This window comes from Aspergillus lucknowensis, assembly GCF_044049455.1.
Source record: "Aspergillus lucknowensis strain CBS 449.75 chromosome Unknown BJX67scaffold_14, whole genome shotgun sequence".
Taxonomy (NCBI): Eukaryota; Fungi; Ascomycota; class Eurotiomycetes; order Eurotiales; family Aspergillaceae; genus Aspergillus; species Aspergillus lucknowensis.
Genome location: NW_027263558.1, coordinates 229,317 through 243,933, shown reverse-complemented (window position 1 = coordinate 243,933; position 14,617 = coordinate 229,317). Strand labels below are relative to the sequence as shown.

Genomic DNA, 14,617 nt, shown 5'->3' with positions numbered 1-14,617 from the left:
AGGCACATAGAGACACAGGGATCGATAATAGACAAGACTTTGAAGATATATCTCGACGGTCGAGACGAAAGTGAGCTTCGGATTGAAGAATCCTGTACGAAAGCAGGTTGTTTGCAGGGGAAGGAGAGTGATGGGGGAGAGGAAAGCCAGCTGGGAGTTGTGCAGTGACTCGTTCTTCAGCGTTTCAGACAAAAAAAAAAGGCAAGGGTGGCCAATCACAGCGCGTCGATCGGCGAAGGGCGAGGCTGGAGCTTGGATAGGGGATCACGTGCCTGGGCCATTGGCTCTTCTTCCAGCAGACCCGCAACAGCATTCGATACAACGAGATTCTTCTCCTACGGACTGTAATACTATGCCCTTCCCTCCAACACTCACGTAGCCCTCTCAAAGAACGCCTGGGATCGCGTTACCTCTACCCCGGAGCGCTCCACAAATGCCAACGCACTCGGCTTCTCAACCCTAACCGTCACCCGTTCGTTTGCAAAGTCCATCGTCACAATGCGAGCGACGAATGTCGCCAGTGCCTCAACCGTCTGGAATGAGGTCTCTTCCACGCGCTAGATTAAAGGGTGTCAGCTTACACTCGCCCACAGTCGAGGGAAAGGCACGCACGTCTGCAACGGCCCTCGTCATAGCCTGATAGGTATCCACGACGGTCGATCCCCAGGCCAGCTGTCCGGGACCCTTGAATTCCAGGGAGATAATCACAGCCTGCTTCTCGACCCTTTCATGAGAGTTTACACCCAGAATACAGTAGCACCGAATCCCCTCAATTCGGAACTCCTCCTCCAATACCACAGGACACCGGTCAGATCCAATCAGATCCCCACTCGCCATATTTCCCTGCCTGTACCCCCACACCGTAACGCTACGATAGTGAAGCCCATTCTCTGCACGCAACAAAGCCTTAGGCAAATGCAGCCAGACCTCACACTGCCCAAAGACGTCATCAATTGGTGCCCCGGGAGACGAGGAGGCCGAAGCGGAATTGTTCAGGACTGCTGCTCGCGCCTGGGCTTGCGTTCCCACAGAAGCAGATGTACTACTCCGACGTCGGTGTTGATGCACGTGCGCCATCCTTCGAACCCCTGCGGCTGTCTCATCCAGCAGCCCGAGGCCGCAATGCGCGACAACCCCCGCGATCAAACGCACGTCCTGGCCAACGTCTGCTCCGAGCATCTCCTCGCGGCGGCTCCCTTCCACGCTGATCATGTGTCGGGCAGCAGGAGTCTCCGTCTGCTTACCTATGTGGCGGATATCCTCCTCCAGCCGGCGGTAAAGCTTCCCGTAGTCGAGGGATAGGGAGACATCGTCAGCGTTTGCGGCTGCCACGGCGGAGGAGTAGGATAGCTTTAGTGACGCAGCGCAGGGCTGCGATTTGCCAGGGCGATGCCATGGGTCTGGAGCCGCCGGCAGCGGGAGCTGGATGTTGTGCAGGCGAACACTGTCGAGAACAGCAGGTCGAGAGGGGATGTGGACGTTAACCCTTTGCTCGGCCATAGCTGTTTGTTAAGCTCAGGGGAGCTTGGAGCGAGAAGCGAGTTGTGATTGCTTGCAACCTAAACTTTGAAGCGAGTCCGGCGTTGCGATCATATCATGGGGTCCAGAGTTGAAGCGCGAATACTCAATCGTAAAACCCCAAAAAAGGCTGTTTTGTATGTCAGTTAGGCTCGGAGCAGATCAGTAAAGCCGTTTCTTGAGAATACCTGGAGAATTGCTCGCAGTGGCTCTGCTCTGATGGATACTGGCGGGGCTTCGTTTAGTGCGGGGCGCCAAAGGTGAAAGAAGATTTCTGGTTCACCACGGATCTCGACGAGGCGATGACGTTGCATACTCTCGAACCACAACCACTCGTGCGATACAGACTACGGAGAGTGAAGTACAGTCTAGAGACATACCCCTGTAGGGTTTTGCTTGTCATCTACAGGATATACAGTCATCAAAGCCAGCCGTCCCGCACGACAGGCGTCCAGGACCAGCGTGAATTCACATCATTATCCTGTCAAATATGTTGGGGAATTTTTGTAAACTTTACGTGAGATTTCCAGCGGCATCCATCCTCGTCCGCAGAAATGGCGAGGGCGGCATTTAAGTCAGACAAGTCGTTCTGTGGTCCGGCAATGAGCAAAGAGCGAGGGGTAAGAGAGGAAAGTCCATTTAACGTAGATGGTATCCACCATGCAAGCAATACAAGAGAGTAATCAACAAGCTATGCACAGTGTTCTACCAGTAACGAGGGCGCTCGTAGGCAGCATACTCAGCTCGTGGTGGGGATCGAGGCCGTCCATAGGGTCTTGGAGGAGCATATGGGTCGTCATAACGAGGCGGCGGGGGTGGGCGCACATCATAGGGGTCATCATAAGGACGGCGCGGCGGAGGATAGTCTTCCATCCTGGGGCGGGGTGGGGTACGGCGTCCATACCCATCGCCGTAATATTCCCGTCGCATTGGTATGGGAGACCGCTCGCGGAAATGGCCACGGGGACTGTAACTGCGAGGCACAGAGTATCTTCTGTCGTACTCATCCATAGGAGGATAGCCGCGGCGGGGCGACCGGGATCGGTACGGGTCACGGTAAGAGCGGTCATCATATGGCTGTATCTAAGACGTGCGTGATGAGGATCTCAATCCAGCCCCTTTGGTAAAAGGTGTTGTCCTTACATCGGGAACGCAGGTCACCCTGGAGCCTTTAAATTCGCGGTTGTCGAGTTTCTCAACGGCGGTTTTCAGGTCGTTGGCCGTCTCAAATTCCACAAATCTTTAGAAGCGTTAACTGGGTTAACTGGGCTCAGATAATCAGAGCGCAACCCACCCTCTTCCAGGCTCACGGCCGGTCTCAGAATAGACAACATCCAGACCAGATTGGCGCGCGAAATCTTTGAGATCCTATATATAAGTCCAAGGCGTAAGTCCCTGTCCAGGTACGATAACGGAATCCGGGCCATTTCCAAGATATAGGAAAATACAGATGTAGTAGGACCGGCCGGCGCAGAAGAAAGCTAAAGTTATCCAGGAAGGAAATGTCCAGATTGGCCCAAAGTACCGTCCGAACGCTGGCTATCCGATGACCGTACTGCGGGGCGTAACCCTGGGGTAGACTCCTTCACCTTGGAATCCTTCGGACAACGAGCCAAGTCAAAGACGTCACGTCACGTCTGGGTGGAAAAAATAGTATCAAAACAGGAATGGATCATAGAGTTTCCAGCCAGATGATTTAACACTGGGTGGCGGTATGGCATGATGCTCGCGGATCCAGAGTGAAGAACGGATTGAGAGGGCTGCTAACCTGCCAGCTTGTTTCCGGGAGTCCGGATATCAACATTCGAAAGATGGTCCGGCGAGGACGCGGAACATTAGGGCGATCTGTCGGGGCAGGGAAGTTTTCCTTGCGACGGGGCCCTCTCGCAAATTGCACAGTGAGCCGCTCGCCTTTGAATTCACTTCCGTCTGGTTCTGGTTAATACACGAGGCCATCAGATCCAGGCTGGAAATTTCACATACGGAATGCTGTCAGCAACGTCAGCAAAACGACAGGTTGCACAATTGGGTAAGCAGAGGTATACCAGGGACGATATCTCGCGCATCCATCGCATCTTCATATTCTATGAATCCGAAGCCATTCATAAGCTTGATCTCCGTGATCTTTCCGGTGCCATGAGTACTGAAATGTTCTTCGATATCCTGTTTGGTCACTGAATGAAGGCAAGGCGCCAGTGGCGGCACCGCGTAAATTGTTAGCTCAGGAGGACTATAAATCAAGTGGTCCGAGGGAATGGAGTGCGCCAGATCAAAGCAGGCCTCTACGATATCCGAGATTTTTCAGAAGAGGGCAACACAAAAGAGGGAAGCAGAGGACCAGAAATTAGAGGCGCCCAATCTGACACACAGTCGAACACAACTGCCCGCAGTGCCAGGTTTCGACGCGCATCCTGGTCCAAGGCGACAAAGGCGCCAGAACATCCTGAATTTGCGAGGTAATATTGGGCTCAAGAAAAGAACTTCCAAACTGGGCTGGAGAGATAGGAACAGGCCTTTTGAGGGGGAAGATTGACGGATACCAGCATACCATTGCGGGGAAGATTCCCGAGATAGAGTCGGGTGGAGGAGACTTCAGTCATGGTTGGCGAGATCAGATATAGCAGCGGCTAACGCTCGAAGGCGACCCAAGGAATGAGTGGTCCGAGATCTCGCTGGAGCCCAGGAGACGGATCCGGATCAACAATGGAGACGGAGGGCTGATTATAGAAAAGGCCTTAGAGATCAAGTAAGTTGCGTTCCTATGAGAATCGGGCTGCGGCCACTGAAAGAAACTGGGGGTCCTGAGTTCCAGTGTGTGGTCCAAAATACAGGGCCTGGTTTGAAAGAAAATCTGAAATCCACGATGGGCTAGCACCCACAGGCCATCCGGGGAAAGGAAGAGATGTGATAGAGAACAACGGGCGATACAGGTTGATGACAATGGAATACAGGGGGCAAAGGTCAGAAGAGAGAGAAGATGAGGGGGAGTGAGGTGCAGAGGCGAAGGGGGAGGTGAAGAGTCCCTCAGTGTTGAGGGCCAAGAGAGGGAAAGGCTGCAAATCACAGAGCAGCGCGTTTCGCCTCACTTTGAGCTGGGGCGATCCACGTGGCCCCGCCTGGTCCCCAAAATCTCGTCACAGTCTTGGAGCTGTCTTGGAGCCACCTCAAGGATGGGAAGATCTTATGTATTCAGGAGTCTGTAGCAGATGACAGGCAATCCACCGATCCACGAGGTTAATGACTGTGAACCATGGTTTTTCCCCAGGGTTCCGTTGCTCCCCACAGAACCAGCCAGCCATGGAGTGCACTTTGCCACCCATACGAGACTGTCAAGCCTCGACACCATACAGCAAGCAGACCGTTTTGTAACGAAAATTAACCCTCTTGCTGGTCTCAAAGCGACCACGAACACGGAACTTCCCTCGCAGTACCGGTAATATACATTCCTCGAATACAGGTTTAAATTGATCAACGGCTTTTTAACTAATACGAATGCCAGAAGAATCCAATCGTATTGAGCGGGAATCGCCGATTCATGTCATGAAGTATTTCGGGCCTTCTCCTCCTTGGGGAGTCTGCCAGTTGATATCCTGAGTTGGCACCTTGATGTCACATGTCTTGCAATGAATACAACTGTCGCATAGCATGAGCACACTGCTCCCATTATGGCAGGGCACCAGGGGTGGGGGTGCAAACTTACTTCTGGGCGTTGATCTGGAAGCGAACACCGAGAGGCTTCGTAGGATCCTCCACGTATTCATACACCCCGGCAGGGCAGAAACGGTTCTCAACTCCCTGGTACTTCGGCCAGGCGATCTCCGCATGCTTATCCCAGTCTGCTACCTGGAGATGCACTGGCTGGTCTTCTTCGTGGTTGGTGCCGGTTCGACTCACACTAGTTAGTATATCGAAGCTGATCTTGCCGTCGGGTTTGGGATATTCGATCTTTTTGCACTCCGACGCTGCTTTCGTGGCTGCTGCATCTGTCCCATGGTGTTTGAGCGTCCATGGTGTGCGACCACGAAGGACGTAGGCTTCGAGGCCAGAGTACAAGATTCCTCCGTATATACCAAGCGGGGTTGCGAAAGAAGGCCGCATGTTCCGTACTGCGTACAGTTCCTTCCATATTGAAGACTTACGGAGAGCATCTTCATAGTTGAATAGGAAGACGGTCCCTCCAGTGTCATTCTGCAGGGCAGCAAACGTAGATTCCGCAGCCAGCATTGCCGACCTCATTGCCGTATGCGTCCCCTTGATCTTGGGAACGTTGAGGAACCCCGCGCTGTCACCAATCAGTGCACCTCCCGGGAAAGCGCACTTTGGAATGGACTGAAACCCGCCCTCGTTTAGCGCTCGGGCACCGTACGAAATGCACTTCCCGCCCTCTAATACCTCGCGGAACAGAGGGTGGTGCTTGAGTTTCTGGAACTCCCCATACGGAGACAACCACGGGTTTGGATAATCCAAACCGACGACAAGGCCAATGCTGACCATGTTCTCACCGAAGTGATACATCCAAGCCCCGCCATAGGTATCCGTTGGTAGCGGATACCCCATGGAATGGGTGATCTCTCCTGACCGGAATTTTTCAGGCTGGATCTCCCAAACCTCCTTCAATCCAATTCCATAGGTTTGCGGTTGACTGTCGCGCCGGAGATCAAATTTCTTGGTAACTTGCTTGGTTAAGCTACCGTGACAGCCCTCTCCGAGAAGTGTGACACGCGCGTGGAATTCCATTCCTCGTTCGAACGTATCCTTGGCCTTACCATCTCGGGCGACACCTAGGTCATTGGTTGCCACGCCTAGCACCGAGCCGTCTGAATTGTAGACGATGTCACTAGCAGCAAATCCAGGATAGATTTCAACTCCAAGCTCTTCAGCCCGCTCACCAAGCCATTTTGTCAGCTCATTCAAGCTGATGATGTAATTACCATGGTTGTTCATTTGTGGAGGTGAAGGAATCGGAATAGATGAGTTTTGAGTTAGAAATCGCATCCTATCCGCCTTCGCCGGCGTCGCATTCTCGAATCGCGAAGGGTTATCCTGGGAGAGCCAGTCCGGTAATAACTCGTTCATAGCAGAAGGTTCGAGGACATTGCCCGATAGGACGTGCGCGCCGAGCTCGCTCGCCTTCTCCAGCAGAATCACGCGAAATTCCTCATTTCCATTTTCATTAGCCAGCTGTTTCAGTCTGATGGCAGCGGCGAGGCCCGCGGGTCCTAAAACGGAAAGTAATGGTCAGTCACATGGCAATCTTCTTCAGCAGGCAGAGGTTGCGAATTTTCAAAGGGCAAATTACCGCCACCGACAATGCAGACATCCACCTCATCTGACTCTCTCTCAGCCTGGCGGGGGTCGAAATGGCCGTCCTCATCGGTGAGATTCCTTGAAATAGTCTGTGAAAATGCCCTGCTCTGGCCTAGTGTGGGAAGTGCCGAGCAACGGAGAGTGGTACGTTTGCTGGATGCTGTGACTGCGCATCGTGAAGCCGAGCATAGCGTTGATGACGACCGCGACAGCCGGGAAGGACCAGCCTGGACTATCTCGCGCCGTAAAAGCCGCAAGACGACGCCTCTCGAAGCCATGGAGGAGACGGTGGGGGGTGGGAATGCGGCGTCGAATGTCGGAGAAGGTATCGCAATTCCGCTAGTGACAGCAGGGCATGGCCAGCAATGGACAAATATCGGGGGGTTTAACGCAGCGACGGGTGTTCAACCTGCTGGGGAAACGTCCGAGAACCTGAAGGAAGAATATCGAGCTCTCAGCATCGGAGGACAGATCGGAGACCCTGCATCCAAGAAAAGATGCCTTAGGTAAGCCAGATAACCGCTCGTAGCCCGCACTAGCCGAGGTTACCAGGAAGACAGGGCCGCCCAGAACCAATAGAATTGACGATGATGAATCCATCCCGCAACCGCCTTGCCCTCGTGTCGGAAATCAGGTGTGCTCCCCGAACCTGTCGATAATCTGGAGATGACGCCAGAGGCGAAGATGTTATTGGGAAGGTAATTCACTGGCAATTTACCGATGATGATTCCTGAGCCAGAGATCCAGAAAGGGGCGTCGCTCAGGTTTCTTCCTCCCCTCAGCATCTCCGGAACAATAGATATCAAGATTATCTGTAAATGATGACTACCAAAACGAAAGGGCGAGCCTCACTTCGGAGAAGCGAGGTCAGCCCATTCAGCCGGTGTCGCTGGAGCCTCAGGTTTGATGTCACCCACAAGCCACTGTGATTACATCCAGACAGGCCGATCGCCGGCATCAACCATGTGATTCTGATCCTAACGCAGCCTTCCGAGCGAAGACCCATGGAATATGAATTTACAAAATTTCTTCCTCCCGACTCGGACTCTTTCGCAAAAGAATGTTGACAACCATGGAAGTGTGCAATTTGCAATGCGATATGCAAGGAGCCTTTGAAGAAGCCCCAGTGGCATGTGAAATACCAGAGCAGGGGCCCGCTCGACTCGTCGATCTCCTCGATGACCAGATGATGACAGCGAAAAGCAACCAACTCGGCGGATCACAAAGGCTGATGTGTTTTTTGTGGTCTGGGGGGAAAAAAGCAGTCGGCGCCACTGAATGCAGACCTCGGGAGACGCCCCGAGAGAGGACCAGGAGCGCGACCAATCAGGGGCCGATGGCGAACAAGAGTGGAAGCAGCGAGGCTTGACAAAGCTCAAAAATAAGCCTCGTGATGAGCAACTTGACGTTTTACCTGTCAGAGATCGAGACTGGAATCAAACAAAGGACGGGCAGTTGTCCCGTCGCATCAAAAGGGTCCATTTTTGTTCTTGTCAAAAGATGGTGTGCTTTCAGAACCCAATCATCAAAGAAAAGAAGTTGAAAGAAGGAATCTTTGTTTGGGGGACTGGCTCCAAAGCGGCAAGCAGGGAGATGAGCGCGTTGCCAGGAAAACGAGCGGACACAACGCGTCGGATGCCCTCGAGTAATTGGGCAGTTGTGGTGGGTCGGGCTCTCAGGAGCGACACGGATGGTCTGGGATTGTGAGAGGAGTCAGACTGGGATTCTGGGTGGCTGCAAGTTTGCACCCATGGCAAAATTAGCCCCAAGCGGATTGGCTGGTGAGCGCCCAGCGACCCAAGGAATGGCTCCGGATTTGGCCACCAAGAGCGACGAGTGGAGCACGAGCCTTGGAAATTTGACACCAAAGCAACCAAACCCATGGGCCAGCGACACCGCCCCATCGCTGCTTTTGCCGCCGGCCGGTTCCAGCCCCCCCTGACCCCATTGCCGTGAGTCAGCCTATAAATTGACCAACCTCCCACCTTTTCGACCATCTTGGAATTTTTTACCCTGGTCTTGGCACCGCCCGGAACGCCATACTGTCCTCATTCCGCTCACCGTCCTCTCTCCTCTCCCCCCTCTTCTCTACGCTCGGCACCAAGCCTGTCCGAGGTGTGCAGATTCTCGCCTTGCGCGTAAAATATCTCTGGGAAGACGTTTTTCGGGCGCCAAAGTACAGGGAAAAACGTTGGTTTTTCCCCATCCCTGACAGTTTCAGATTAGGTTACTGAAACAGGAAGGTTGCAGCCTCAGGCGTGCATCCTCGCCGCTCCCTTGAAGAAACACAAGATAGAACCTCCGCAGTCCAGGAAAGGAAACTGAAAAGCAAGGAAAAAAGCAATCGATCTCTTCTCATCGTCCCAAAAGTGCACTGCTCCCACTTGTCCACTCCCTTACACTCATCTCGCATCTCGCTTGCACTAAATAATTCCGCAACCACCTGTCCTTTCAGTCAATAGAAAACACTTTACTGTGTGGCCTCTTTCTCCCAACCCATTAACATCACAACACTTCGATCGGCCCTTGCTATTCTCGTCGTCGTTGACCTTCGCCTGTTTTGCATCCTTGCGAAACGGCTCACCCTTCCCAGGCAGTTTCACAGTAGGGGATACATTCAGTTGTCCATCTCCCACAAGGTTTGTTGATCCCTTATATCTCTCTCTCAAGTCAACACCATCTCACCGTCATCAACCTATGTTACCCGTAGCTAACCTTCCGCAGTCTGCCAGATCCAACTCTTCAGTCTTGGCTGGTCTACAGTTTAGGGTGACCTCTCACGTCGCAATGGACTCTCTCACGACCCATCCCGCGAATGCGCAGCAGGCTCGTGCTTTCACGTCTCCTTCGTCGCTATCCTTCCCCGGTGGCGCACCGGACTTGACACCACCTTCTGATAAGGATGCGAGCGTGGCTGCGGGTGCCCAGGGCGTGAACGGCAATTCGAATGGCCAGCAGCAGGGAGGAAATGCCGCAAATGGCAATGGGGTGACGCCCGCTACTCCGGCTGCAACTCCTGGTGCCAATGCTCCAGGGAGCGGTATCGTGCCTACGCTGCAGTGAGTATACTCTGCTGTCATTCTTCTGGTTCACCAGAATACTGAGCGATGAACCCTCTCCAAAGAAACATTGTTGCCACGGTCAACCTTGACTGTCGCCTCGATCTCAAGACTATCGCACTCCATGCCAGGAATGCGGAGTATAACCCCAAGGTATTACTTCCCACAACTCCATGGATCAAGTGCACCAGGGTACAGTGTGGCTGAACTGCTTATCTTCGTTTAGCGTTTCGCGGCCGTTATCATGCGTATCCGGGAGCCTAAAACTACTGCCCTGATCTTCGCCTCTGGCAAGATGGTCGTTACTGGTGCTAAATCGGAAGATGATTCCAAACTTGCTTCGAGGAAATACGCACGTATCATCCAGAAGTTGGGTTTTAACGCAAAATTCACGGATTTCAAAATCCAGAATATTGTAGGCTCCTGCGACATCAAGTTCCCTATTCGTTTGGAGGGCCTCGCGAGTCGCCACCACAACTTCAGTTCTTACGAACCCGAGCTGTTCCCTGGTCTCATCTATCGTATGATGAAACCTAAGATTGTTCTCCTGATCTTCGTTAGCGGCAAAATTGTCTTGACCGGGGCGAAGGTCCGCGAAGAGATCTATCAGGCCTTCGAACTGATTTACCCTGTGCTTTCCGGTACGGTATCTGGTCCTTCTTGACAGTTACCACGGTTCAACTAACCCACATCGATCAGATTTTCGGAAGGTATGAGGAGTTTGAAAGCCACCAAAGCTTCTGCGGCCTCTACCGAACGCCTCTGGCTATCTTCCTTCAACCCCCTGTATTATCAAAAAAAGTTTCCCAGTTCCCGGGCTCGTTGGGTTCGACCACAACGAGCCACGGCCTCTTCAAAGTGCATCACGAGTTTTACGCGAGCATCAGTACGGCGTTTTTAGCGATTCGGCTTTATTTCTTTCGCAAACTTTAACGGGTTCTACAATTCTAGATAGTCGCACACCGCAGATTGAAAAGGGGGCGGTACTGTGCGCTGGTCGACTGGTTGCCTCCTTCTAATTAGTTCGTTATTTTTCCCCACCTATTGGCAGTGACGGTCTTGCAGACTGCCTTTTGATGCAGCGCTGTCTTGGCCAAGGCTTTTAGATCGTCCTTCTTGTTGAATGCGCTGGGTGATGAGTTCGCCCTGATCGAACGGCTGCATTAGCTTGTCTTTTGCAGAGAAATAAAATGAGTGAATGTGAAATTGTACCTTCCGCAAACCTCGTAGCCATCCCTTGCATAAACGTCTTTCTCCTTGACTCACGTCGAGCCACTACTACTCTGTTCGGCCTAGAATGAAGCATGAATATATATCCCGATATTGTATCGCCCCAACATATCTACACACGTGGATACATACATGAAGGTCACGCCTCATACCTAGCCGCACACTTTTCTTTAATTCTGCCTACAAAACACCAGCCCTCCCGGCCCTTCTCGTCTTCGCCAACTCCTCCAAAAGCAGCAATCTTTTCTCTCCCGAACGACTTCCATCCTCTGTGCCCTCGAACTTCCCCTCGTCCACAGCCTCGGGCCAGGCCCAGAGATCCTGGAGTTCGGGAGCCAAAGTGCCCTCCAGTGCATCGACTACTTTGTCTCCGATAACGGGGAAGAATTTGTATGCGTGGCCGCTGCCGCCGGTTGCGAGGAAGAGCCGCGGGTATGAGGGGTGGGCGGTTACGATGAAATCGCCTTTGGGACTGTGGTGGGGGTTTGCCTTGGTGGTGAGTTTGATAGTCCGTGATCTTCCGTGATCTTCCTCTTCTTTCTCCTCCCCTTCTTTTATTTCGGGGGAATGGACGGGAACTTACGTATCGGTGTACCAACAAATTCTTGTGTCGGTGAAAGGACGGTCGGCGAAGGTAGGAAGGAGCTGTTTGAGGGCTGTTCTAAATGCTATTTCCCCTTCTAAGGGGATCGGGACGCCCGTCTCCGGTAGACTGACGCGCATGGTCTCGCCCGTGCGCGAGCCTGGGACGGGGATAGCCTTGGGGTTGTGATAGCCGTAGGCGTGGCGGGCTATCTTGAGGACATTGTTTCGCGGCGGGATGATGAAGATACCCGTTGCGAAGTTAAGGATTGTCGGCATTTTCTCGAGACGGCGCTGTTCCTCGTCGGAGATACGCATGTAGGCAATCGCTTGCCCCGTTGAGACTGCGCGGCCGCGGAGGTCGACCAGTGCGGCGGTCCAGGCGCCAGTCGCGAGGATCACGAGGTCAGCGGTTATGTTGGTCTTGTCTGCTAGGACGACCCCGGTGACGGTATGGTTATCTGTCTCTGAAAAGAGAAGACTGATGACTTCGCGGGTGATGAAGCGCACCTTGCCCTGCTCGTCTAGCTTTTGCTTTGCGAAGCGCACGCCTGCTTCTGCGTTGGCCCATCCTGAGCTCCAATTGACATAACCGCCTGCAACATTGAGAGTTTCACCGTACGCCGGTGCAGCGCGGAGAACATCCCGCTTTGTTGGAAGGAGTTGGACATGTTCGCCGAGACCTTTGACGTTGTGGTAGCTCTTGGTCGTGTAGTCCTTCGCTGTGGAGTCCCCGTCGGGATAGACGAGGAGGAGGCCGTTCTGCGTGTACCGGCCGTCACGGCCCCATTCAGAGCGGCGCCAGAGGTCTGTGGCCTCTGCGGCGAGCTTTGCATACGTGGGGTGCGAATAGTCTGCGCGGATAATGCGCGAGCTGTCGACGGATGAGCCGTGTGGGTTGGGGATTGTCGGTGATGCCTCGATGAGAGTTACTTGGCTGTTGGGATGGCGCTTGGATAGAGATTGGGCCGTAGATACTGTGCATTATTAGTTATGTCGGGTTCACCACAGCGAGGCCCTACGGAAAGCAATGGAATCGCAGTCCCGCTCTGCGATCTCCAACTCACATCCGAAAACCCCCCCTCCGACAATCAAGATCCTCTCAGGAAGCGGCGCCATGATGTTTGTGCGTTCGGCGGATGCAGATTATCCGCAGCATGGAGCCACCCAGCCCAGTCTCCTCTCTCGCCAGAGGAGAGTGGAGAGAGTTCCAAGGTTGTCGGCGGGGATGTGCGTGACCTGCAGAAGAGAGGGCGAGCCCGACGATAAGCCGATCTTGGCACCGGCGCCGGGCCGGGGCTGCTTCACCTTTCCCTGTCGAGCTTTCTCATTCCACTACACGGCCTTCCTCAGCAAAGGTGACGCCTGGCATCTAGACCCTGGGCTTGCGGCTGTATAAAGCAAGCTTTTGGCCATGAGTGCACCCAACGTCGGGCGCAGCGCTCTGAAAGCACCCCCTGGCCCGTCCATGGCGCCGAAAAAAATAAAAGTCAGTCCGGCAACGCGACAAACGAGGTGAGATTGGCTGAACTACACTCCAGACGGGAAGTTTACTCTGAATTCTAACAAGGACAGTCCACCGCTCATTGGAAGAGCGAACCCGCATCTCCGGAATATCAGCTCCGCAGAGCCTCAGGTCCGTATGCCTCCGCGAGCAATGACAATATTCGGAGTCAGCGTGCTCGCAATGAGCACCTACTGCGGATATCTGTATGCCTCGTACCGCCGCGAAGTCGCGCTGGCACAGGCGATGACGGTCCCCGACGATGTATCAGACCGGTACAACCACACGGCGCGAACGTTTGATGCTGACGTTGAGCTCTCAGAAAAGCTAATGGGTATGGGTAAGAAACGCCGTGACCTTGTCCAGAATGCGCGAGGCCGCGTATTAGAGGTTAGCTGTGGGACTGGCCGGAACCTGGAGTACTACAACCTGGGGGTTCGGGGTTGTCGTAGCGTCGCTTTTGTTGATCTCAGTCCAGAGATGGTGGAGATTGCGAAGGAGAAGTTCGCAAAGCTTTATCCTGGGTTCAGAAGGGTAGCGTTCTGGGCACAGGATGCGAGGAAGGTCTATCCTCCGTCACACGACAGGGAGCAGGGGAAGGTTGCATATTACGACACAATTGTGCAAACGATGGGACTGTGCTCGATGCCGGACCCTGCGGGAACACTCCAACATTTGGGGGCGATCACGGAACCGCGGGAGGGACGAATATTGCTACTGGAGCATGGAAGGTCACACTACGACTGGCTGAATCGTGTGTTGGATAACCTGGCTCCTGCACATGCGGACCGGCATGGGTGTTGGTGGAACCGAGATATCGGGCAGATTGTGCGAGACAGTGGGCTAGAGATTGTCGAGGAGCAACGGTGGCATTTTGGGACCACCTGGAGGTATGTGCTGAGGCCTCGACGTTGAGGATGCCCTGGGGGGCCTATGTTTGGATATGTTTGGATAAAGTGTATATTATTTTCTTTGCGCGATACCCGGGTGATATCATCCAACTCGACATGGACACTTGCTTGCGGCGTCATCGGGAACTTTCTTTCCATTTCTTCGCTAGGGAACTGGGGATGTAAGTCCGAGAGCAGATTACACTGGATAAACTGAGAGATGAGGTCAACATGGCGTTGTGTCCTCTCCCCCAAGCGGGGTAAGCTTTCCTCAGGCTGTAGCCCAAAACATCGGGTTCGCAGTGCTCCGGTCCTCTCGAGAGAAGGCCTCTCGGGCAACTGTGTTGAAAAGTCTACGTTGGATAAAAACGACTAGATGCGCTGCTCTCCTTTTGGTGTCTCTTCGGGGATTTTTCTCGGAGAAAAGTGATGCTGACGATCCAAACATGCAGGGAATCTCGATTCTCGAATTCATTGCATAACCAAGTCGGACAGTGTGCCAAACATGCTGTCACTGGGCAACAGAG

The 14,617-nt window shown here is 53.5% G+C and overlaps 5 protein-coding genes across 5 annotated transcripts; 2 read left to right on the top strand and 3 right to left on the bottom strand.

The window, feature by feature from the left end:
- Positions 1 to 371: 371 nt before the first annotated feature.
- Positions 372 to 1,500, bottom strand: BJX67DRAFT_380135 (dihydroneopterin aldolase; the record flags this gene model as incomplete). The annotated part of the gene is made up of 2 exons (XM_071032727.1): positions 372 to 557; positions 613 to 1,500. 2 exons carry the CDS (start codon positions 1,498 to 1,500, stop codon positions 372 to 374), a joined length of 1,074 nt encoding a protein of 357 aa, XP_070887305.1.
- Positions 1,501 to 2,223: 723 nt separating this feature from the next.
- On the bottom strand, positions 2,224 to 7,103 carry BJX67DRAFT_380134 (electron-transferring-flavoprotein dehydrogenase; the record flags this gene model as incomplete). The annotated part of the gene is made up of 8 exons (XM_071032726.1): positions 2,224 to 2,601; positions 2,662 to 2,758; positions 2,813 to 2,886; positions 3,287 to 3,447; positions 3,502 to 3,507; positions 3,564 to 3,748; positions 5,219 to 6,737; positions 6,818 to 7,103. 8 exons carry the CDS (start codon positions 7,101 to 7,103, stop codon positions 2,224 to 2,226), a joined length of 2,706 nt encoding a protein of 901 aa, XP_070887304.1.
- Positions 7,104 to 9,612: 2,509 nt separating this feature from the next.
- Positions 9,613 to 10,600, top strand: BJX67DRAFT_371410 (TBP family protein; the record flags this gene model as incomplete). The annotated part of the gene is made up of 4 exons (XM_071031081.1): positions 9,613 to 9,884; positions 9,950 to 10,037; positions 10,111 to 10,525; positions 10,584 to 10,600. The coding sequence occupies 4 exons, from the start codon at positions 9,613 to 9,615 to the stop codon at positions 10,598 to 10,600; spliced, it is 792 nt and encodes a 263-aa protein (XP_070887303.1).
- Positions 10,601 to 11,125: 525 nt separating this feature from the next.
- Positions 11,126 to 13,010, bottom strand: BJX67DRAFT_350449 (NAD(P)/FAD-dependent oxidoreductase). Its single transcript, XM_071028826.1, has 3 exons — positions 12,764 to 13,010; positions 11,698 to 12,673; positions 11,126 to 11,586 (listed from the first exon to the last, which is right to left on the bottom strand). The coding sequence occupies exons 1-3, from the start codon at positions 12,813 to 12,815 to the stop codon at positions 11,295 to 11,297; spliced, it is 1,320 nt and encodes a 439-aa protein (XP_070887302.1). The 5' UTR covers positions 12,816 to 13,010; the 3' UTR covers positions 11,126 to 11,294.
- Positions 12,822 to 14,368, top strand: BJX67DRAFT_53727 (class I SAM-dependent methyltransferase). Its single transcript, XM_071035134.1, has 2 exons — positions 12,822 to 13,211; positions 13,272 to 14,368. Exons 1-2 carry the CDS (start codon positions 13,111 to 13,113, stop codon positions 14,113 to 14,115), a joined length of 945 nt encoding a protein of 314 aa, XP_070887301.1. The 5' UTR covers positions 12,822 to 13,110; the 3' UTR covers positions 14,116 to 14,368.
- Positions 14,369 to 14,617: the final 249 nt, after the last annotated feature.

Excerpts from the sequence above, each read along its gene's own strand:
- BJX67DRAFT_350449 (XM_071028826.1), bottom strand. The coding sequence starts at position 12,815 with ATGGCGCCGCTTCCTGAGAGGATCTTGATTGTCGGAGGGGGGGTTTTC. Across the intron at positions 12,674-12,763 it reads CGGAGGGGGGGTTTTCGGAT|TATCTACGGCCCAATCTCTA; the intron begins GTGAGTTGGAGA and ends AATAATGCACAG. Across the intron at positions 11,587-11,697 it reads ATTTGTTGGTACACCGATAC|TCCCAAAGGCGATTTCATCG; the intron begins GTAAGTTCCCGT and ends CCCCCACCACAG.
- BJX67DRAFT_53727 (XM_071035134.1), top strand. The coding sequence starts at position 13,111 with ATGAGTGCACCCAACGTCGGGCGCAGCGCTCTGAAAGCACCCCCTGGC. Across the intron at positions 13,212-13,271 it reads CCGGCAACGCGACAAACGAG|TCCACCGCTCATTGGAAGAG; the intron begins GTGAGATTGGCT and ends TAACAAGGACAG.